This window comes from Mercenaria mercenaria, chromosome 12, assembly GCF_021730395.1.
Source record: "Mercenaria mercenaria strain notata chromosome 12, MADL_Memer_1, whole genome shotgun sequence".
Classification (NCBI taxonomy): Eukaryota; Metazoa; Mollusca; class Bivalvia; order Venerida; family Veneridae; genus Mercenaria; species Mercenaria mercenaria.
Genome location: NC_069372.1, coordinates 247,144 through 271,466, shown reverse-complemented (window position 1 = coordinate 271,466; position 24,323 = coordinate 247,144). Strand labels below are relative to the sequence as shown.

Below are 24,323 nucleotides of genomic sequence, written 5' to 3'. Positions count from 1 at the left end.
AGCAGTAAATTTTGGAAACATTTACAGCAGAAAAAATGTACTTTGACATTTTTATAAGACATTTTTTTTATCAAAAAAGACCAGTTATAGCCTAAACATTTTCATGTAAAATTATCAAATGATACTACTGTAAATCAAAACAATTTAAAATACACATGTTTGAAAAGCTAATAAATTTGGTTGTTCATATAAACGACTGTATTCCCCCTCTTCCTCTTGCGAGTGATCAAAACAATAAACATACACGCGGATGGTATGAAATCGTCTTGAAATTTTGCTTAACATTGTATCTGAATTTAAGTTTAACGATAAGTCTAACTTAAATATGTGTATATGACGATATAATAGATGAAACTGACAGGTAATATTTACAAAATGATGCCAAAATGTTGACTGATCACACTCATTGCATGAAAATTCACTCGACCAAGTCACGAAACTGATGACTAACACGTCAAATTGGTTTGTAATCCAATAATCCATGATGTTTTCTGAAATAAGTATGCATACTCCATAGATATATGTAAATAAGATGTTTCATATCTATTGCGTATTTTGATATTTGATCTGAACGCGTATTTGCGAGTGACACTGTATTGCATTTTGCGACTACAGTAGGCGATTTATGTCCTTTAAAGGCGCAAATGAAATAAAAATGCATACAAAATTGTCTCTATTGATCAGTCGTCATGTATATATTGTCCTGTAATGTCGAATCCCTCGTGCTATGCTTGTACTAATCCATTCAGAGGGGGGGGGGGGGGGGGCCTGTGACTCGCTATCCTACTTGATTATATAATGAATTGAATGATTTAGCATCGTTTACATGCAAGTATTCCGTGTTGGTTTTACACACATATACCATCATAAAATACAAAATTAGAAACTGAAAGTATACACAGGGTCCCTTTTATGTAAATCAAGAAATTAGCCGTCGATTTCCTATGGAAATCACGCAAAGAAATGTTACCTGACGATTTAAAATATCGATGAGATGAGACAGGAGGGGACTAAAGGTTGACCACCGTCTGTCTGTCCGTTTGCCAACAAAATGATCTTCTGATTTTTTAAAAACTGTTGCACCCGCAAGTATCCTGCAAATGGACTTATAAATAGAAAACGATAACGAAAACATTATCGGAAAAGTCGATTAAGTCTTTATTAGTAATTCAGGGATTACTTCATGGTAAATCAGTCATCAAGATTCAAAAGTAGTACAACTATTTTGTCACGGATAATGGTTTCACTACCCGATTCCCCTTTTCTCGATAATAACAGAAACATGTAATCGTTACAAATACCGTGCGCGAGTAGTACAGCCGTCGATTTACTACATGTCAAGATTTAATCGTTATTTCTCATGAAATAATTTACATTTGATAGTGATAACGCTTGCACACGCCAGAAATCTGTCATTGCGGATTTAGTCGTTTTCATTGCTACATGTAAGCCTGGCTCAATCCACTTCCGCTGTTTTAAACATGGCATGAGTTCTACTTCATCTTTGTTTGAATATCAACGGCAAGTTCCGATATTTAAATCAAAAGCTGTGTGTTATTTTGTAAGTATAAATGTATGAGAAATGATGTCCAGGCACAGCTAAGGTACATGTGATCCACAATTAATACGAATTGTTGACGGTCAATACGGACACATAACAATTCAGAAATATTTCTATCCAACTGGAACGTGTTGAAAACTAAATACTCTAGAATGGGTAATATTATATTCGAAATCAGAACCACTTGGATTCAAAGTACTTGTGAATATTGACATATTATCAACAGAAGAGTACACATCTGTGAAGTCCAATTTCTTGAAAAGGTGAATAACAAGAGGGCCATGATGGCCCTATATCGCTCACCTGTTATCATTGCACTTGAGGACAAGAAAGTCCTCAGAAAAAATATCTAAGTCCAAAGGACAGTAACAACAAAGGGAAGAAATTTAACCGAAAAGAAAAGAAAAAAATTCTTACAAGGTACAGATATGTCAAAATACACCTAAAAATTGGAGGTACCATCCATGTTGTACCACAGAAAAGTGGTCTCGGTTTTTCCCTACGGCCAATAATAAAAAAGTTACTAAAAATAAGCTATTTATAGTAACGTAAAAGGGAAGTAATTAAAAACAAGAGGGCCATGATGGCCCTATATCGCTCACCTGTTATCACTGCACTTGAGGACAAGAAGGTCCTCAGAAAAAATATCTAAGTCCAAAGGACAGGAACAACAAAGGAAAGAAATTTAACCAAAAAGAAAATAAATTCTTACAAGGTACAGATATGTCAAAATACACCTAAAAATTGGAGGTACCATCCATGTTGTACCACAGAAAAGTGGTCTCGGTTTTTCCCTACGGCCAATAATAAAAAAGTTACTAAAAATAAGCTATTTATAGTAACGTAAAAGGGAAGTAATTAAAAAGAAAATTATTGTAAGTGAACAAAAGAAGGATCTGCCAAATAAACCTGTTGACATAAATGAAATTTCAGATCAGTATCTTCATTAGTTACGGAGATATACCCATTTTAATTTGACATAAAGGGAGGTAATTTGACGTAAAATCAGTCCATAGTTATCTACCCTGATTGGCTCAGTTCAACTAATGACAATAATGAAATTTCAAATAAGTCCTATAAGTACTAACTGATATAAATCCATTTTGATTACAATCAGGGGAGGTAATCAGATATAAAATAACTCTGGAACCTATGACTGGATCTGATTTGTCATGGAATCCAAGATTTATTGTTGTTGAAGATATTTTGGAAGTTTGTATCAAATAAAACCATAAATGAAGTCTCTATATGGCTGCAAAAACCAAAATAGCCAATTTTGGACCTTTAAAGGGCCATAACTCTAGAACCCATGACGGAATCTGGCCAGATCAAGAAAGGAACCAAGATCTTATGGTGACACAAGTTGTGTGCAAGTTTGGTTAAAATCAAATCATAAATGAAGTTGCTATTGTGCTGACAAGGTCAAAATAGCTAATTCTGGCCCTTTTAGGGGCCATCACTCTGGAACCCATAATGGAATCTGGCCAGTTCAAGAACAGAACCAAGATCTTATGGTGATACAAGTTGTGTGCAAGTTTGGTTAAAATAAAATCATAAATGAAGCTGCTATTGTGCAGACAAGGTAAAAATAGCTAATTATGGCCCTTTCAGGGGCCATAACTCTGGAACCCATAATGGAATCTGGCCAGTTCAAGAAAGGAACCAAGATCTTATGGTGATACAAGTTGTGTGCCAGTTTGGTAAAAATCAAATCATAAATAAAGCTGCTATTGTGCTGACAAGGTCAAAATAGCTAATTTTGGCCTTTTCAGGGGCCATAACTCTGGAACCCATAATGGGATCTGGCCAGTTCAAGAAAGGAACCGAGATCTTATGGTGATACAAGTTGTGTGCAAGTTTGGTTAAAATAAAATCATAAATGAAACCACTATCGTGCAGACAAGAAATTGTTGACGCACAGACAGACGCACGGACGGACTGATGACGGACGACGGGTGATCACAAAAGCTCACCTTGTCACTATGTGACAGGTGAGCTAATAAAACTCACCTGAATAATGACACAACTTCTATAGAAGTAACATACCTGTTGTTTATCCAGCGTGTCCGTTGTTTGTGTCATAGACTCCGTATTTATCACATCTTGAAGTAAAACTTGAGTAAATTCATCTAGAAGCTGAAATTAACAATATCTACATACTGTAAAAGCAGAAATTTTTGTGACGGTTTAAATTTTGCTATATTCACGAGGCCCTTCATATCGCGAAAATTAATCCTCGCTTAAATAATCACCATTAGTATTAATCAGGTAAAATACCAGTTTAACAATTTCGCGAATATTAAACCTCGCCAACATAGCCAAAATTTTTAATCTGCGAAACTTTGACCCAGCGAAAATATGTGCTTTTACAGTATATACAGGGTTGTGATGTTGATCAAGAATTATACAGGTGGTGATGTTTGCTATAAAAGTACATTCAAGAAAGAGAGATAGAAAACGTCACCAGTCAGTGATAATTTTCTAGTGATGACTGCCTCCAAACTGGAGTGTCCTTGTCTGTGACCTTGACCTTGAAGGAAAAGACCAGACGTCTCATTATGATTAATATCTGTGTTAGTTTCATTAGACTCATTAATTTTGAATACATGTAGTATTAAAAGTTATAGCACAGATGGATGGATAATTTAACACACAGACAGTCAGGTCACTATATGCTTCCTGTTGAGGGCATACAAAATTGAGTCACTCTTCAATGATTATCTGGACCTACAATCATAGTATTGTCAGTTCCTGAAGAAAGTAACGTATTGCTAACTTTTATTTGCATCTAAAAATTTGGCTGCTGTAAAACCATTTTTTTGTGGGTGACAATTTTTTGTGGACTGCATTATCAGGCGTATCCATGAACTTACGTCCAAATGAACAAAAAAAATTCCAAATCACTGTATGTTAAATAGCTGAAATCAAGAAATTAATATACCCACAGGATAGACATTTTGCCCATGTAATTAAATGACTTCACAGTATTCCAGAGATGTCCAAACAAATATACATATCTATCCAAATTTATACTCATACCACTCAAACAAATGTTGGAAGACAGAGATATAGTTTAATAAGTCTTCATGATCATTTATCCAGAAATTTCAATTACTTTTGTACCTCAAACATAACATGTCTTAAAGATGTTCCAAGTTTACAACTTTCGGACATATTTTTAACAAGATGGTGTGGTGTATAAATGAGCCGCGCCATGAGAAAACCAACGTAGTGGGTTTGCGACCAGCATGGATCCAGACCAGCCTGCGCATCCGCGCAGTCTGGTCAGGATCCATGCTGTTCGCTTTTAAAACCTATTGGAATTGGAGAAACTGTTGGCGAACAGCATGGATCCTGACCAGACTGCGCGGATGTGCAGGCTGGTCTGGATCCATGCTGGTCGCAAACCCACTATGTTGGTTTTCCCATGGCACGGCTCAAATGTAATTTTATGCAACAAACCTTTGCTGTATGAAGTTTTATCACAGGATCTTTATCACAGAAACATTTATGTACAAGTTCTTGTAACAGTGGAACACAATTTCTGAAAACAAAAACATATACATGTACTACATCCATATCACGTTTTTTCTTAAATTAAATTACAAACTACAGTCTGTTAACTCTATATCAAGGTCTTGTTTCATTCCTAAAAATAGCAGCATATTTCTGAAATCATAAGATAATAATTCTAATGGCATATTAAATAGTAAGTGACAAGATTATGCTATATTACAAAATTACTAACTTTTCTGAGAACTATAATAAGCTTCAAATTACTATTTCTGTGAAACTAAACCAATCACTATTACAGTGGAGCTTGAATAAATATGAATTTATTTGTATTAAACTAACTAAAATCTTTACTATTTTACCTTATAATTGGAAAGTATCCTTTTGTTAAGTTTGCCAGGACCTGGAGAGATTCCAGACGTACAGGTATTGGTTCAGTGTGTGGTTCTTCAGCTCCAAACACTGTATCCGGGGTGCTCTGTGGCAATATATTCTTCACACACAACTTTACAACCCAGGAAATCTCTTTGGAATAAGCCTGAAGAAGCTGGTCTGAAAACACTGGTGTCTGAATACCTGAGGAACTAGCTGTATCTCTCTTTGGAGTTGTTCCCCCTGAAAACTCTCCTGTAGCACCTCCTGCTTGAAGAGCTCCTCCAGGGGAGTTAATATTTGGACTGCTGCTAAAGCCTGAATCAAAGTCTCTTACAGTAGAATTTATAATCTGTAAACCAGATTCACTGTCTTTCGATCTTTGTTGATTACTTGAATCAGTTTCAATGACAACAGGTTGTACAGCGGAGACCGGGGGTTTTGATGGTTGAATTATATGACACACTTCCATTAACGGTGGCTGGATACCAGCCATTGACCCTAGACATGTCAGGCAGGCCACTCTTACATTGGGATCTGAAATGCAATTTACAACCTTTTAGGTACAACTTAGTTAAATTCTTCATTATCAACAAATCATACTGACAAAATGAGCAACAATATCATTTTTAAAAACTGTTTCCACTACCATAAGACATGTTTTTAATAATTTAATATTATTAGCATGCCTAAAGATCAGATGGCAACTTTACTTGTGACAAGTCCTTCGACAAAGGATTAAATCTATGCCAAGAGTTTCTGTGATTCGCACTGCAAAACTCATAGTATAAAATTAACGTTTTAAGACCTATGAAATACAATATACCTGTACACAACTGAGGCTCCTTGCAACTGTTCATATAAACCATGAAGCCTCGCAAAATGTTATATATAAAACTTTTTCTCTATATCTAGAATCATTTTTATGACATTCTATCAACATTTTAATATATATTTGCTGTAACTTACCTCTGTGATTTATAAAATGTTTAACCTGTTTAACAATTCTGCTTAACAGACCAGGTCTCATTCGGTGGTACGGTACATTGGCAATAACTGTTCCAAAACACTGCAAACAGACAATAACATTATTTATATAGATATTAATTTGCTTGTTTGTCATATCTTATTTTGGAATTGTTTTCTCTAATTTTTCACCTTTGTGTACATTGGAGAAATACAGAAAAGACTGGAATTCTAGACTACATGACTCCTCTACAGCTTATTTTATCATGTTTTAACAAAGTTTGATTTTACAGAGTATTTAAACATTATTAAAATAAAAGTCTATGACAGTCTGTATCAAAGTTAAGAGTAGCCTCGCATCCATTACAAGCAGAAGCTGATTGATGAGCAAAAAAATGAAATTAATGGAAGACTTTGTAGAAATTGTCATACCACTGAAGGCGAGTTTCACTTCGTTTCTGATGTCTAGGTTTAGTTAATGTGATTGGATACTGTCTCTTTGGTTAAGTTGAAATAATGATTGGATAAACTCAACTTTGATAAACTGCATCACTGTGATAGGATATCCTTGCCTTGAGAAGTCAATGTGACTTTATACTTTTACCCAAAGTTTGGTCATTGTGATTGAATATTTTCACTTTGATAAGTTGAGTCATTATGATTGAATATACTTTCCTTGACAAGTTGGGACATTGTGATTGAATATTCTCACCTTGAGTAGATGGGTTATTGTGACTGAATATTTTCACTTTGATAAGTTGGGTCATTGTGATTGAATATACTTTCACTGAGAAGTCGGGACATTGTGATTGAATATTCTCACCTTGATAAGTTTGGTCAGCATGATTGGATATTCTAACTTTGATAAGTTGGGTCAGCATGACTGAATATTCTCACCTTGATAAGTTGGGTCAGCATGATTGAATATTCTCACCTTGATAAGTTTGGTCAGCATGATTGGATATTCTAACTTTGATAAGTTGGGTCAGCATGACTGAATATTCTCACCTTGATAAGTTGGGTCAGCATGACTGAATATTCTCACCTTGATAAGTTGGGTCAGCATGATTGAATATTCTCACCTTAATAAGTTGTGTCAATGTGATTGGATATACTCACCTTGATAAGTTGTGTCAATGTGATTGGATATACTCACCTTGATAAGTTGTGTCAATGTGACTGGATATACTCACCTTGATAAGTTGTGTCGATGTGATTGGATATACTCACCTTGATAAGTTGTGTCAATGTGATTGGATATACTCACCTTAATAAGTTGTGTCAATGTGATTGGATATACTCACCTTGATAAGTTGTGTCAATGTGACTGGATATTCTCACCTTGATAAGTTGTGTCAATGTGATTGGATATACTCACCTTGATAAGTTGGGTCAGTGTGATTGGATATTCTTCAGAGATCATGGCAAGTAGCAAACACCTGTGGATCTCTTTCACTGTTGATCCCAGTATCACAGAAAATGGTGTAAATGTTGCAGTTTTAGTCTCATCCCTGTTTGAAAGGATTTACATTTTAGGGTTTTGACAACAGAAGTGTGAAGATTGCAACACATCATTTTAATATATCATTTCAAAATATTAAATTTTAGATCGATGAAAATAACAATTCAATCATCTTCAAACATTTTGTGTGGGGGAGGGGGGGAAGGTTTACTGTTCAATTGTCTTTAAATATGAAAGCATTTTGGAAATTTAAAGAAAAAATAATAAATTCTGCTTTTAAGTGGAAATTTGAAAACACATTATTTCCAAAGGATTTACACTTGTCAGACTTTACATTAATATAGTGAAGATAATTAAATACCACGTAAACTTTTAAAGCAAAATTACTATGACTGATAACTACTGCCAACTAATTGCTTTTAAATGAATCAAAAACCGTTTCAGAAATTAAAAATCTGAATCCTTCCTTTTATAAGCTGGATTGTATAAACCCTGCATAAATGTTAGGAGCATTTATAGTAGCATTTTAAACATTTACAGTGGATTACCGTAGACACCACATCCTTAACAATAAAACAGATCTAAATACACCAAATGCTAACAAGAGCTGTCGGAGGACAGCAACGCTCGACTATTTAACAGCCTTGTCGCTTGAATGAATAAGAAAGTCGAAAAAGGGGCATAATTTAGTAAAAAAGTAAAATAGGGTTATGGAACCTGCATAGTGCTTATCAGCTCATGACAGTGGACAAGTGTATGAAGTTTCAATCCATTCCCATTAGTGGGTACTGAGATACCAGCTTACATATAAGAATTTAACCCAAAAACTCCTAAGTTGAAAAAGGGGCATAATTTTGTAAAATGCAAAGTTGAGTTATTGACCCTTTGCACTGCATGTCATATCATGACAGTGAATCAGTGTGTGAAGTTTCAATCCTTTCCCATTAGTGGATACTGAGATACCAGCTTACATACAAAAACTTAACCAAAAATTTCTATGTTGAAAAAGGGGCATAATTTTGTAAAAAAGCAAAATAAAGTTATGGGACCTGCTCTGTGCATGTCAGATCATGACAGTGAACAAGTGTGTGAAGTTTCTATCCATTCCCTTTAGTGAGTACTGAGATACCAGCTTACATACAAAACCTTAACCAAAAAATTCTAAGTCGAAAAAGGGGCATAATTTTGTAAAAAAGCAAAATAGAGTTATGGAACCTGTGCAATGTAAGTCAGTTTATCACAGTAAATAAGTGTGTGAAGTTTCAATCCATTCCCACAAGTGGTTACTGAGATACCAGCTTACATACAAAACCTTAACCAAAAATTTCTAAGTCAAAAAAGGGGCATAATTTTGTAAAAAAGCAAAACAAGAGTTATGGAACCTGTGCAATGTAAGTCAGTTTATCACAGTGAAAAAGTGGTTGCTGAGATACCAGCTTACATACAAAAACTTAACCAAATCGGGACGCGGACGCCGACGCGGACGCCGACGCATGGGCGAGTCCAATAGCTCTACTATTCTATGAATAGTCGAGCTAAAAACTAAGACCTTTAGAATTGGTCATTTTTTCCAAATTACAAATTGAATAAATTCCTTGAAAAATCTCACCTGTCTTCTGCGGCAGTCAACAAGAGTTTAGTTCCATCTACAAGAACAGACAGGGCTGCCAAGGCACCCATTCTACACTGAAAAATTTAATAAAATGTAATTAAGGCTTGCTGCCACCAGGGAAGCTTATTAGAAATACTGGTATAGTAACACTGACACAGGACAACACCCAACATGGCATTGTTGTGTTGGCCATACAGAAGACAGTATCACATATACGGGACACCTTCTGCCATAAATAGTCCTTGTGGGGACAACAAAGTTGTAGTTCCTCTAACAGTTACATTGTTAAGACCTTCGGCTTATTTCTGGTGGTCACTGTATGTTTTGGTCTCACTGGTTGTGTACAGTGACACCTTTTAGATTTTTAATTCTGATTGGACGCTTCACTTATACTCTATGGAAATTGCACAGAGGTAATTTTCTTCATCTTTTGGCTTCAAAAACTTATTAAAGGGCTTGACGGGTAATAAGCTCACAGTCTGTGCTCGACATGGTACATGCGATACTGTGCCTGTAAGGGTGGATGACCATATTAGGCATAACAAATGAATTATGACCTTCAGTAACACCGTGTAGCAGTTAAAATTGTACTTCAGCTTGCCTTTTATACAAGTACCGGTATGTATAATCAACTAACAAACCTATGCAATATAAGTCACTTCTTCACAGTGAATTAGTGTGTGAAGTTTCAATCCATTCCCATAAGATACCAGCTCACATACAAAAACTTAACCAAATTGGGACGCCAGAGTTGAAACATGGATATGTCCAATAGCTCTACCTATTCTTCGAATAGTTGAGCTAAAAATAATCTTCAAAAGTGCCCTGCGATAAATTGCTTGCTTTATGTGAAGCATACATTAAAGGTTTCAAGAAAAAAAAATACAAGAAGTATCTCACATGTGATTTAAATCTTTTAATTTGTTAATTTAAACAACAACTGATAAAAACAAACCTTAGGTGATGGGTCCTTCAATATAATAGTGAACAAAGTTTGAGTACTGGCCATGTTTGTGGCAGTCTGTGAGTCTGGGATAAATGAGGACCAGAAACTAAACATCACTTTCTTATCTGTCATCTAAAAAATAGACAATGAAAATAAAGCAATTTTTAAACAGCAAAAACATATTGGACAAATTCGTTTCACATTTGCAGCATACGCAGTTTAGCCAGCTTGGCATTTGTTTTGCTTCCCGGGATACCTGGGTCAATCCGGCATACATCGACATGCGCCGGTCTTGCAAGATAGGCAATGTGGCAAATCATATATTTTCCATTATCTATTTGGATAAACTTCCACAATAAAACAATCGCTAACTTATGTGGAATAGGTCACAATAGAAAATCATAGCATATTTAAAGTTTTTTTAATTTTTACTTGCAACACACGTGGCCGACGTACGCCGGACTGTTCATTTATTCTCGAACTGGCAAGATTTTTTTTCTTGTTGCTCACGTGACTGGCATATTCTGGACTGGGTTAAACAAATTGGCCCATTGTTAAAAGGAGATTAAGAATCACAATTTGTAGAGGTGTACAGATGCAAGTAAACATTGCCTATATGTTAAAATGGCTGTGCTTGATTCAAAACTCAAGTTACAGAATCAGAAAAATTTTAATCAAGTGTACTGGAATTCAATTCTGTAACAGTTCCATTTAATCAAATATAAATGTTGTGAATCAGTCATTTTCGATGGCAATTTTACTGTACACACAAGAAATTGCCATTTTTGTTGAAATGAGAAAAGGCTGAAGAATACAATTTTCTCTATTTTATGACACACCAGTCCAGCAGACCCAACCTGATTCCAAAATATCAATAAAATGTTTCCTACATGAAAACATTATTTTCTCGAGTTTGATCATGTTTATCTTAAAGACAGCAATGTTTGTATTTACTTATTAAAAAAATACATATAAGATACCATCTATGTCCCAGTTGCAACAAACAAATACGCAAGTAATAACACTAAATGCTAACTCTTATCAAATGAAATGAATATTTGACAAAACTCTAACAATAACCTGATTCAAGTTTTTCTGAACTTCAGTACCTTTATTATCCAATAGAAGCAGCTGAGAGCACACTGTCTGACCTTGGTACAGCTTGACCTTAACCTTGACCCCTGACCCCCTTCTGTATCTGACCATTCGGATTCCGAGCTGCTAATCTTAGACCATGTAGTGTAGCCCGACAAATCTGCTTCAATATTGATGGCAGCAGCACCTGCACCAAATGGCTTTCCTGAAGTGTCAGGGTCATCACCATGGGAACCACCATCTGGCTGTCTGCTCTGCTTTCCTCCTTGCTTATCTCCCCTTTTCTTTGTTTTCCTTTTGGATTTCTTCTGACCTAAATAGTGAGTTTATGTCATTTCAGCAAAACAGGAAAGATCAAATTAAATTTTATTGAGGGCTGGATAAAAACTACACCTAAACAATGATGTCTATTTGTCAAGAAATGAGGTCACAAGTCCATGTCATAGAGTGAATGAAACATTGGTAAATGTGTGACATGAAAATGACTGTCACATGTTCCTTTTTATCGTAATAAGTGAAAACCAACAGTTATTACACAGTTTTAGTTTTTTCCCTGCACTAGTTCATATACTGACATTGGTGTTTTACACCTCATACCGTAGGACTAGGCCAGATCCTTTTACCACTGTACTAATGTTCCCCCTGCAAGTTTGGCACCCGGTATCTGAGGACCTAGCCAGATCGCCTTTACCACTGTGCTACTATTCTACCTTTCATAATTTTCTCTTATTTCATGAAAAATACTTGACAGTCCGGTTGCTTTGTACTATATTTAATTTACCTGTGTACAAAAACAAGAGGGTCATGATGACCCTGAATCGCTCACCTGAGTCATATGGGCCACATGTTTCAAATGGCAAACTGATGCTCAAAGATTAGAAAGTAGGTCAGTAGGTCACATTCATGGTCACTGAAAGTTAGTTTTTAGATCGGTATGCAAAACTGTACATGTCATCCAAATTTCAAGGCTGTATCTTAAAAAACAAGAAAGTAGGTCAGTAGGTCAATGTCACAGTAAGGTGTTAAACATTTGGGTACATCAGGTAAATATAATTAAACAGTCTAGGAAATATGATCTGATAATTTTTTAAGTATTTTTTCCTATATACCTAATATTAAAAAGTGACCCTCACAGCGGGCCTCATTTCACCCCAGGGGCATAATTTGAACAATCCTATATGAGGTCCACTAGGCAATGCTACATACCAAATATCAAAGGCCTTGGCCTTGAACATTCAGACAAGAAGATTTTGATTTTTTTTTTCCCTAACTAAGTCTATGTTAAACTTGGAACACCCAGGGCAGGTCCTCTTTTTCACCCCAGGGTAATAATTTGAACAATTTTGGTAGCGGACCACAAGGCAAATTGAACACGTCAAATATCAAAACCCTAGGTCTTGCAGTTTAAGACAATAAGATTTTTAAAGTTTTCTCCTATATATGTATAAGTAAAACTTGGGACACCCGGGTCGGGGCCTCATTTCACCCCAGGGGCACAATTTAAATAGTCTTCATAGAGGACAACAAGGCAATGCTTCATACAAAATATCAAAGGCCTAGGTCTTGTAGTTTCAGACAAGAAGATTTTTAAAGTTTTTTCCTATATAAGTCTATGTAAAACTTGAGGCCCCCCGGGGCAGGGCCTCTTTTCACCCCAGGGTAATAATTTGAACAATTTTTATGTGGACCACAAGGCAATGCTACATACCAAATATCAAAGGCCTAGGTCTTGTGGTTTTAAAAAAGAAGATTTTTTAAGTTTTTTCCTGTACAAGTCTATGTAAAACTTGGGACCCCGGGGGCGGGGCCTCTTTTCATCCCAGGGGCACAATTTGAAAAATCTTCATAGAGGACCATTAGATGATGTCACAGGCCAAATATCAAGGCTCTATGCCTTGCAGTTTTGAACAAGAAGATTTTTAAAGTTTTTCCTTTCGATTGCCATGGCAACCAGAGTTCTGCATGGAATGAAATTCTTTGAACAATTTTGAAAGGGGACCACCCAAGGATCATTCCTGTAAAGTTTGGTGTAATTCTGCCCAGTAGTTTTCAAGAAGAAGATTTTTTTAGAAAATGTTGGCGGGACACATGACGGACATTGAGCGGTCACAAAAGCTCACCATGAGCCTTTGGCTCAGGTCAGCTAAAAAACAACATATCAGCTTAAATTACTGCACAAATACCTGACTCTTCTTGTTTCTCTGTTTTGTCGGGAGTTACAGACATTTTGCCGAGGACTGGGATATCTATCTTGATGAGCGGGGATGGGTACAAACTGTCTGGTATGATCAATGGCTGTGTATATAACCCATAAAACATGTACGCCTGAAATGACAGAACCAGAAATACTTTATCAAATGTTGAATAATATCTTAAATTATTTGTGATCCTGAATTGATATATGCCACTTGGCTATGGATAAAAACAAAGGAGAGAAGGTTTTGTTGTTTTTAAAGTCAAGCTAGCATTCTTAAGTTAGTTTGCCTACTACAAGAAATAAGTTTTAACCGCCTTGATAGCCTAGTGGCAGAGCATCCGCTTTGAGTGCGGGAGGTCGTGGGTTCGATCCCCGTCGCGTCATACCAAAGACGTGAAAAATGGTACCAGTAGCTCCCTTGTTTGGCGCTCACCATTATAAGGGAAACTGGCCTCTTCTCTCATACCCTCGTGGCGATGGATTCCATCAGGAATGAGGTGTCAAGAGTGATTAATATAAGCTGTAGAACTTCCTTCACAATCGACCTAAAATAAATTATGTATAAACTAAGAAATAAGTTTAAAGATATGTTCTCTATGCACAATATTCCTTTGCTTTCTCCTAATTTTCTGCCAAGAAAACATTCTGACTGTGATACCTCTTACAAAAGGTGAATTGTAACTTTTGTACAATTCTTGGATAAGATCTTCAAAGTATAGATAGATAGTTATATGCTGTAGATCTGAAAGTATTCACAAAGGTTTTATTTTCGATAACATTAAAAAAACAAGAGGGCCATGATGGCCCTATATCACTCACCTGAGTAGAGTTGTTTGCTTGAACAAATTTCTTAGCTAAAGCTTTAAAAACAAGAAAATTAGGAGAGTGGGTCAAGGTAAAGATTATGCAAGATTACTTCTGAAATCTGTAAAAAAGTATTACAGGTGGTCCAAATCCTTTTGCTGTAGCTTAGAAAACAAGAAATTAGGTCAGTAGGTCACACTGATGATCACTTAAAGTCTGTTTAAATATTGGCATGCAAAAAATATACATGTCATCCAAATTTCAAAGCTGTATTTTAAAAAACAAGAAAGTAGGTCAGTAGGTCACATTCAAGGTTACTGAAAATCAGTTTTAAGATCAGTGTGTAAACTGTACATGTCATCCAAATTTCAAGGTTGTATCTTAAATAATAAGAAAGAAGGTCAGTAGGTCAAGGTTACAGTCAAGTGACTACTTATTACTTGAGGTCATAAGGAAATTATAATAAAACAGTCTAGGAAATATGATCAGATAATTTTTGAAGTGTTTTTTCCTATATAACTCATATAAAAACTATGTGACCCTCGGGGCGCGGCCTCTTTTCACCCCAGGGGCATAATTCGAACAATCTTGTTAGAGAGCCCTAGGCAATGCTACATACTGAATATCAAAAGCCTAGGCCTTGAACTTTCAGTCAAGAAGATCTACAAAAGTTTTTTCCTACGTAAGTCTATGTAAAACTTGGGACCCCCAGGGCAGGGCCTCTTTTTACCCCAGAGGCATAATTTGAACAATCTTGGTAAAGGACCACTAGGCAATGCAACATACCAACAAGAGCTGTCTGATGACAGCGCGCTCGACTATTCGAAGCATTGACTGAAGAATGGGGTCAAAATATTTCCATGGATATTCAGACAAAAGAAATAAATAGATTAGACAAACAATGTTCCTGTATTTCTTTGATTTTGATAAGTCTTGCACTAAATGGCAATGTATGAGCTAATTTCAAAGTCCAAAAAGGGCCATAATTCAGTCAAAATAGTTATGTACTCTTGCGTACAGATGGAAATCATAATGATAAACAAGTGTTCAAAGTTTAAAAGCCATATGTCAAATAGTTTTGACAAAACATGGACTTGTATGAAAACAGAACCAATTTCAAAGTCCAAAAAGGGCCATAATTCAGCCAAAATAGAGGACAGAGTTATGTACTCTTTCCTACAGACAGAAACTATTATACTAAACAAGTGATAAAAGTTTCGAAGCCATATGTCAAACACTTTACAAAAAATATGAACTGGTACGAAAAACTTAACCAAGATTTCTAAGTCAAAAGGGGCCATAATTCAGCCAAAATCCCTGATGGAGTTATGTACTCTTGCCTATAACTGGACATGGTGATAGTAAACAGGTGTTGAAAGTTTCAAAGCTTTATCTCAAAAGACTTTGTCAAAATATGAACTGGTACGGAATATTAACCCAGATTTCTAAGTCAAAAAGGGCCATAATTCAGCCAAAATCCTTGATGGAGTTATGTGCTCTTGCCTATAACAGGACATGGTGATGGTAAACAAGTGTTGAAAGTTTCAAAGCTTTATCTCAAAAGACTTTGTCTAAATATGAACTGATATGAAAAACTTAACCAAGATTTCTAAGTCGTAAGGGGCCATAATTCAGCCAAAATCCCTGATGGAGTTATGTACTCTTGCCTATAACTGGCCATGGTGATGGTAAACAAGTGTTGAAAGTTTCAAAGCTTTGTCTTAAAAGACTTTGTCAAAATATGAACTGGTACGAAAAACTTAACCATGATTTCTAAGTCAAAAGGGGCCATAGTTCAGCCAAAAACCTTGATGGAGTTATGTGCTCTTGCCTATAACTGGCCATGATGATGGTAAACAAGTGTTGAAAGTTTCAAAGCTTTATCTCAAAAGACTTTGTCAAAATGTGGACTGGTACGAAAAACTTAACCAAGGTGTGACGCCGACGCCGTGGTGAGTAGGATAGCTCTACTTATTCTTCGAATAGTCGAGCTAAAAATCAAAAGCCTAGGCCTTGCAGTTTCAGACAAGAAGATATTTTTCCCCTATATAAGTCTACATTGTATGTAAAACTTGGGACCTCCGGGGTGGGGCCTCTTTTCATCCCAGGGGCATAATTTGAACAATATTGGTAGAGAACCACAAGGCATTACTACATACCAAACATCAAAGGCGTAGGTCTTGTGGTTTCAGACAAGAAGATTTTTAATTTTTTTCCCTATTTACATGTAAGTATATGTTAAACTTGAGACCCACGAGGCAGGGCCTCTTATCACCCCAGGGGGCATAATTTGAACAATTTTGGTAGGGAACCAAAAGGTAATGCTACATACCAAATATCAATGGCCTAGGTCTTTTGGTTTCAGACAAGAAGGTTTTTTAACTTTTTTTCTATATAAGTCTATGTAAAACCTTGGACCCCCGGGACGGGGCCTCTTTTCACCCCAGGGGCATAAATTGAATACTCTTTATTGAGGACCATTAGATGATGTCACATGCCAAATATTGAGGCTCTATGCCTTGTGGATTTGGACAAGATTTTCAAAGTTTTCCCTATGTAAGTCCATATAAACCATGTGACTCCCAGGGCGGGGCCATATTTGGCCCTAGGGGAATAATTTGAATAATTTTGGTAGAAGACCACTACATGATGCTTCATACCAAATATAAAAGCCCTATGACCTGTGGTTTTGGACAAGAATATTTTTAAAGTTTTTCCTTTTGGTTGCCATGGCAACCAGAGTTCTATATGGAATTGAATTCTCTGAATAATTTTTAAAGAAAACCATCCAAGGAACATCCCTGTGAAGTTTCATCAAAATTGGCCTGATGGTTTAGGGGGAGATCTTGTTTAAAGGGAAGTGTGGACGGACGGACGCCAGACCGTGAGCGATCACAATAGTTCACCCTGAGCCTTTGGCTCAGGTGAGCTAAAAATCACGGCCAAATTCTTAATACCAGGAACAGCTGCTAACCACGAAAGCGCTAAACAAAGCCTACCGGTATGTGAAATTGACCAAATCTACAGTAAAATCTCCAATGCAGGTGTCCCTTTAGTAATATAGAAGAGTGTACAGTATAATCTCTGTTAAGGACAACTCAGAATAGGAAATGCTTCTCTCTCAGACAATTAATTACTCTAAAGCAACAACCTCTGTACAACAAATATATTTAATCAGATGATCTGTAATCAGTACATCTTATTATTCAGCCATGGTCTTCCCTGACAGCTCACTTCTTTACTCAGCTTTGATGGCCCCTGAAAGCACACTTAATTACTCAGCAGCAATGGCCTCTAACAGCACAATTAATTAATAAACCATGATGACCCTTGACAGCTAACTTCACTACTCAGTCAACTGGAACCTGACAGTACACTTAAATTACTTGTGTACTATGGCCCCTGACAGTTCACATAACTACCTGGCCACTATAGTCTGTGCGCACTTTCCTGCCCGGCCAACTGGTACCTGACAGCTCCATTAATTACTCTGCCACAACTGCCCCCTGACAACTCAATTACTTGGCTATGATGATCCCTGACAGCACCCTTAATTACTCTGCCATGATGTCCCCTGCAATACAATTACTCAGCCACCATGAACCCTGACAGCACACTTAATTACTCTGCCATGATGGCCCCTGCAACACAATTACTCAGCCACCATGACCCCTGACAGCACACTTAATTACTCTGCCATGATGGCCCCTGCAACACAATTACTCAGCCACCATGTACCCTGAGAGCACACTTAATTACTCTGCCACGATGGCCCCTGCAACACAATTACTCAGCCACCATGACCCCTGACAGCACACTTAATTACTCTGCCATGATGTCCCCTGCAACACAATTACTCAGCCACCATGAACCCTGACAGCACACTTAATTACTCTGCCATGATGGCCCCTGCAACACAATTACTCAGCCACCATGTACTCTGACAGCACACTTAATTACTCTGCCACGATGGCCCCTGCAACACAATTACTCAGCCACCATGACCCCTGACAGCACACTTAATTACTCTGCCATGATGTCCCCTGCAACACAATTACTCAGCCACCATGTACCCTGACAGCACACTTAATTACACAGCTGCCATGTACTCTGACAGCACACTTAATTACTTATGCACCACGGACACTGACACTTACCCGTATGGCTGCTAGAATAATACCAAGTTTGTTGAGCGGAACTGTTTTTGTCATCTGGATCATGTTCTGTATCCCTCGTAAACAGTTTATCTGGATCTGAAACATAGAATGCATCTACAGACCTTATTGGGACAGGCTTAAAATTACTATTTTTGTGTTTGTTGGGTTTATAGTCGAACCAACACAATCAATGCGACATTAAAAGTAACAGTATTGTGCAGATACATACATAAGTAATTCCATATAACTGAAAATAAACATTTTCGTTATGGATTATACAATGAATCAATATATATAATTAACACTTTACAGCTCAGAAAACAACAGAACTGTACATTTTTTCTAGGATTTTTCAAGGTAGATTATTGTCAAATATTTAACTAACTACAGCACATATGAGAAAGACAAAAACTAGGGTTATCACTAAAGGTTATTTACACCCTGTGATGCCACTAAATGCAGGGAAAGCAAAATACTGGGTTCATAACCTCAGACTTTCAAGTGTAACTTTGAATTTAGACCCAGTAACATTGGTTGTGCACTCTGCATGTCGTCTTGACAAGGTTAATAAATACTGATGAGATATGGAGCAGACAAGACGTTAAGCTATTTGACCTTTGACATCCAAGTGTTACCCTAACCGCCGACCAAATGAACTGGCTTGTTCACTCTGTCGTCCTTTTGATGACATTATCAACTGATGCTAGTTTTATGAAAATCTTTCAAGTGGTTTAGAAGATATGTTGGTTTAGAAGATATGTTGTGGACATGAATTTAAGCTATTTGACCTTCCCTGCTGTTAAGAAAAGATAAAGAGGGCAGGATGGATAGAGACAAATGGGCGGATGGACAAACATTCATTACTCCAACATAGCCCCCATATACTTTGTAAAGCTCTGCAAAAACACATGTACGACATTTGTTAATCAATTAAAAAAAATGCCTGATGCTGAAATCCTAAACACTCTTGTAGTATACTGTGAACTTTATGCAGGACTAATTTTTGCAGATCTTGTTGTTTAATAAATCACAAAACCAAATCCAAACAAACAAGCAAAATTCCTTTTCATTAAAATACATCCTTAGGCTGAAACCCACAAATTCTTATCCGAATGAAAATCACCGTTCTGTCCTAAACCATGAAAATCCATGCTTGCGAAATTAAATGATTTTATTGTACTAGGATACTTTGCAAATATTCATATGCCAGTTGTACTTGCACAACAAATTCCATTTCCATAAATCAAATTTCGAGTGAATTTCACTTTTTCATTGACCTTTGAGCTACAGACCTGGGTCTTGCGCACGACACGTCGTCTTACTGTGATACACATTCATGCCAAGTTATTTGAAAATCCATCCATCGTTGACAAAGACATGGACCGGACACGCCCATCAATGCATTATCCTTTAACGTCTAAGTGTGACCTTGACCTTTGAGCTACGGACCTGGGTCTTGCGCACGACACGTCGTCTTACTGTGGTACACATTCATGCCAAGTTATTTGAAAATCCATCCATCGATGACAAAGATATGGACCGGACACGAAAATTGCGGACAGACTGACAGACCGACAGACTGACAGATTGACAGACGGTTCAAAAACTATATGCCTCCCTTCGGGGGCATAAAAATTTAAAGAAGTCACTTTCACTTCTATCAGTCGTATTTGAACCATTTACCTTACACTGTGAGGTAGCTTCTAGATTTGTTGTGGGCATCTTGTGTAACAGCATACAGAATATGTCAAAACATACATCCACAAGCTCTGGTGACAGGTACCCAACACCAGATGGTCTGCAAAACAAAACATTTACTATTATGTGCAGGCGACAAATCTTTTATATGCACGACTAGTGACTTACAATTGTATCTCGTCCTTCAACAGGGTTCAACAGACCTGCGATTTTCGCATCTCTGACATTTTTTGCAAATGACACTAATACGTGTAGTGTATTCAATACTGCAAATAACTGTGATGAAACTGCTGCACAGTCTGTTTTAAGTCATGTATCATAGCAACACACAGGCACCTGCAAGTACACATTTACTTCCTGTTTCATATTGGATGTGTGATACCACTAAATAATCTACTATCTAGCTGAAAGACTAACAATCTATCAAAATTAGTATCACAAAATATCTCCCTTTCTTCCAATGGGGGCATAAAAAGAAATACCATAATGATGTCAGATGAACATGTAAGTTTAAATATAACATTCACTGATCAAATCATCTGTCTTGCTAAGGAACTGAATTTCCTCACTCGGGGCATTGAATTCTTCATGTGAGGAAGCCATCCAGCTGGCTTACGGAAGGTCGGTGGTTCTACCCAGGTGCCCACTCGTGATAAAATAATGCACGGAGGGGCACCTGGGGTCTTCCTCCACCATTAAAAGCTGGAAAGTCGCCATATTTCCTATCATGTGTCGGTGCGATCCAAAAAAAAAAGAAAAAAAAAAAGAACTTCTACATACATATTCTGCAGCTTTTTGACAACTCAGTACCTCCTTACAAAATAATGGTTACTTAACTGTTATATAAATTTTCTAGAACTTACTTCCAAGTGAGACATTCCACATGAAGTATTGGCCTAAAACTTACCATCAAGTGAGGCATTCCACACAAAGTATTGGCCTACAACTTACTTTCAAGTGAGACATTCCACAGAGTATTGGCCTAAAACTTACTTCAGAGTGAGACATTCCACACAAAGTATTGGTCTAGAACTTACTTTCAAGTGAGACATTCCACAGAGTATTAGCCTAAAACTTACTTCAGAGTGAGACATTCCACACAAAGTATTGGTCTAGAACTTACTTTCAAGTGAGACATTCCACAGAGTATTAGCCTAAAACTTACTTCAGAGTGAGACATTCCACACAAAGTATTGGCCTAGAACTTACTTTCAAGTGAGACATTCCACACAAAGTATTGGTCTAGAACTTACTTTCAAGTGAGACATTCCACACAAAGTATTGGCCTACAACTTACTTTCAAGTGAGACATTCCACAGACTATTGGCCTAAAACTTACTTTCAAGTGAGACATTCCACAGACTATTGGCCTAAAACTTACTTCAGAGTGAGACATTCCACACAAAGTAATGGCCTAGAACTTACTTTCAAGTGAGACATTCCACTTGGCCTAGAACTTACTTCCAAGTGATACATTCCACAGAGTACTGGCCTAAAACTTACTTCAGAGTGAGACATTCCACACATAGTACAGCTTCCTTGAGGGTGTCAGTATCCGTCACTTCATTGTTGATTAGCTGCACAAGTATGCCATGTTTCCCTAATAACCTGTCATGGAACTGAAAATGAAAATTCTTACTCAATAGAAGGCCTATTACATTGAAGAAGAGGTAAGCTGAATCACTGATGCAACGAATCTGTTCAACTTTTTTTTTTGTACTTAAATTTAAATTTTGGTATAGTATTACACAATTGCAGTCATATGGCCACTTTTCCTGTTTTTTGACTGGGGCCTCTCCTGGCACTGCTACAGGCATGAGCAAGCCCAATGGTGAAATTACTGACTTTCAATAAACAAGCTAGATGGATTCTTCACATGAAGAATTCTAACCCACAAGTTTGGGTTTTGGAGTTGGTGATTCGAGATCAGCAACCTTTAACATTTGGCCACAGAGACCCATTTCAATATTTAAGAAGAACGCTTTAAAGTCCAGGTAGATTCTTAAAGCACATATTTAGCAACTGACTAGAGCAGAAGAGGTTTCTTTAAATACCTAACAGACAACATCTCTTATATAAGTAAATAAATACCCGCAAGATCTCCATAAATAGCTTTTTTACTCTTTCCTTACAATAACTATTCATTTGCTAGTAATTCCAAATTACTCACAAATATTGTAAAAGCAGTAATTTTCACGAGGGATTAATTTTCGCTATATCTGCCATTAAAATAATTCAAATTCAAGTAGCATACCATTTTTACAATTTTGCGAATATTAAACCTCATGAACATACTCAAAATTTCAAATTCACGAAATTTTTGACCCAGCGAAAATATGTGCTTTTACTGTATACTTCATCCATTAAAAAACACAAATTTTTGTGATGATATGCCCGCAAAGCCAAATCTCAAGTTTACCGTTTCAACTCTGTCAACATTTTCATACAGCACAGAAGCTAGGGCTCGTAGTATATCGGGTATAGCCCATCCTTGGCACCTCTCTACAGCTTTTATAAAGTAATCTGTTACTATCCTGATGCATTCATCTGTCAAATGTAACTGAAAGTATATCATATAACACAAAGCAATATTTAAAACAGCTTTGTAATAAAAGAAATTTTCAGTTCATAAAGAAAACACCAGAAACAAATGGTCACATACACATCATCATTATATGACTAAACTGTTGGAAATAGATTGAACAGCTTTCCCCTCCAAATCTTAGTCCTTAAGATAAAGTAATTTTATTTGGAATATAAAAGAACACATAAGTGTGGCAATTTTATCTTCTTTTTTTTTTCAATTCTGGTCAGACTTTCGACAGCAAAACAGAAACAATGTCATGAAAGCTAACTGAAGTAGGCCAAGTGTAAGTTTCATTCGGAAACTGAGTTTCATAATTATGTTCTGTAAAATCATTTAACCCTTTTCATGCTGGACACAACTGATTCTGCCTTTGCGACCAGTGTAGATGATCATGATCAGCCCGCACATCCATGCAGTCTGACCAAGATCAGCACTGTTCGCCATTCAGTCTATACTACCAGGTAAAAAAAATGGACAAATTTTACCTAAGTAGCAGTATGTGTCTTTTACCATATAACAAGAGCAGGTATAACACAAAATGCCTCCCCACTTGATGCATTCAGTAACTGCACAAGGAACAGAAATTATTTGGTCACTGTGCACTGGACGTCTGACATACTGACCTCAATCAATAATTACTGGTCATTTACCAGTCATAAGTGTCCTCCATATCAAATGTGATCTTAGACCAAAGCATTCTCTAGTTATTTGGCAAAAAGTTCTACTGTTCTGGGTCAATGTGACCTTGACCTACTGACCTCAAAATCCACAGCGGTTGTGATCTTAGGACCAAATGTTCTCAAGTTATCGTTTAACCTTTAAGGTTTAACGTTCCAGGTCACTGTGACATTGACCTTTGACCTACTGATCTCAAAATCAACAGGGGTCATCTGCTGGTCATGACCAACCTCCTTATCAACTTTTATGATCCTAGGCCTAAGAGTTCTTGAGTTATCATCCGGAAACCAATTAGTGTAGGAACCAACTGACATCAGCAAAACATATGAAACAATATACCCCTCCTTCTTCAAAGGGGGACATTAAAATAGTATTTTTATGCAATTATTTATGTCTCTTAGAAGTTAGAACTTAATACTGGCTGTGTACCATCTGCTTCCTCTTCCAGTTGTTGGCAATTTGACAGAGTTTGACAACCAGTCTATCATCATGCAATGGTATTGTTGAACACAGCTTTGTCAGCAGATTATTCCCATCCTGAAAAAAAGACAAAGTATAAATACCAGCATTTTACAGACATCATCTATAATGACTTTGCACCCATGTCTAGTTGTCAAAATAATTCAATATTTAGACTGTTTTATATTTACAGTGTTGCTTTGGGGGAATGGTGGC

The 24,323-nt window shown here is 36.8% G+C and overlaps 1 protein-coding gene across 1 annotated transcript in view; it reads right to left on the bottom strand.

Annotated features, from left to right (window-relative positions):
* Window positions 1–446: 446 nt before the first annotated feature.
* Window positions 447–24,323, bottom strand: part of LOC123534603 (HEAT repeat-containing protein 6-like) — a 32,391-nt gene continuing 8,514 nt past the window's right edge. Inside the window, exons 2-16 of the mRNA XM_053518895.1 lie at window positions 24,078–24,185; window positions 22,803–22,943; window positions 21,887–22,002; window positions 20,369–20,483; window positions 18,686–18,781; window positions 13,711–13,852; window positions 11,542–11,840; window positions 10,442–10,564; window positions 9,484–9,560; window positions 7,791–7,923; window positions 6,416–6,515; window positions 5,437–5,983; window positions 5,024–5,105; window positions 3,572–3,697; window positions 447–491 (exon numbers count right to left, since the gene is read on the bottom strand). Coding sequence (XP_053374870.1) covers window positions 447–491; window positions 3,572–3,697; window positions 5,024–5,105; window positions 5,437–5,983; window positions 6,416–6,515; window positions 7,791–7,923; window positions 9,484–9,560; window positions 10,442–10,564; window positions 11,542–11,840; window positions 13,711–13,852; window positions 18,686–18,781; window positions 20,369–20,483; window positions 21,887–22,002; window positions 22,803–22,943; window positions 24,078–24,185 — 2,250 coding nt within the window. The remainder of the gene's footprint in view (window positions 492–3,571; window positions 3,698–5,023; window positions 5,106–5,436; window positions 5,984–6,415; window positions 6,516–7,790; window positions 7,924–9,483; window positions 9,561–10,441; window positions 10,565–11,541; window positions 11,841–13,710; window positions 13,853–18,685; window positions 18,782–20,368; window positions 20,484–21,886; window positions 22,003–22,802; window positions 22,944–24,077; window positions 24,186–24,323) is intronic.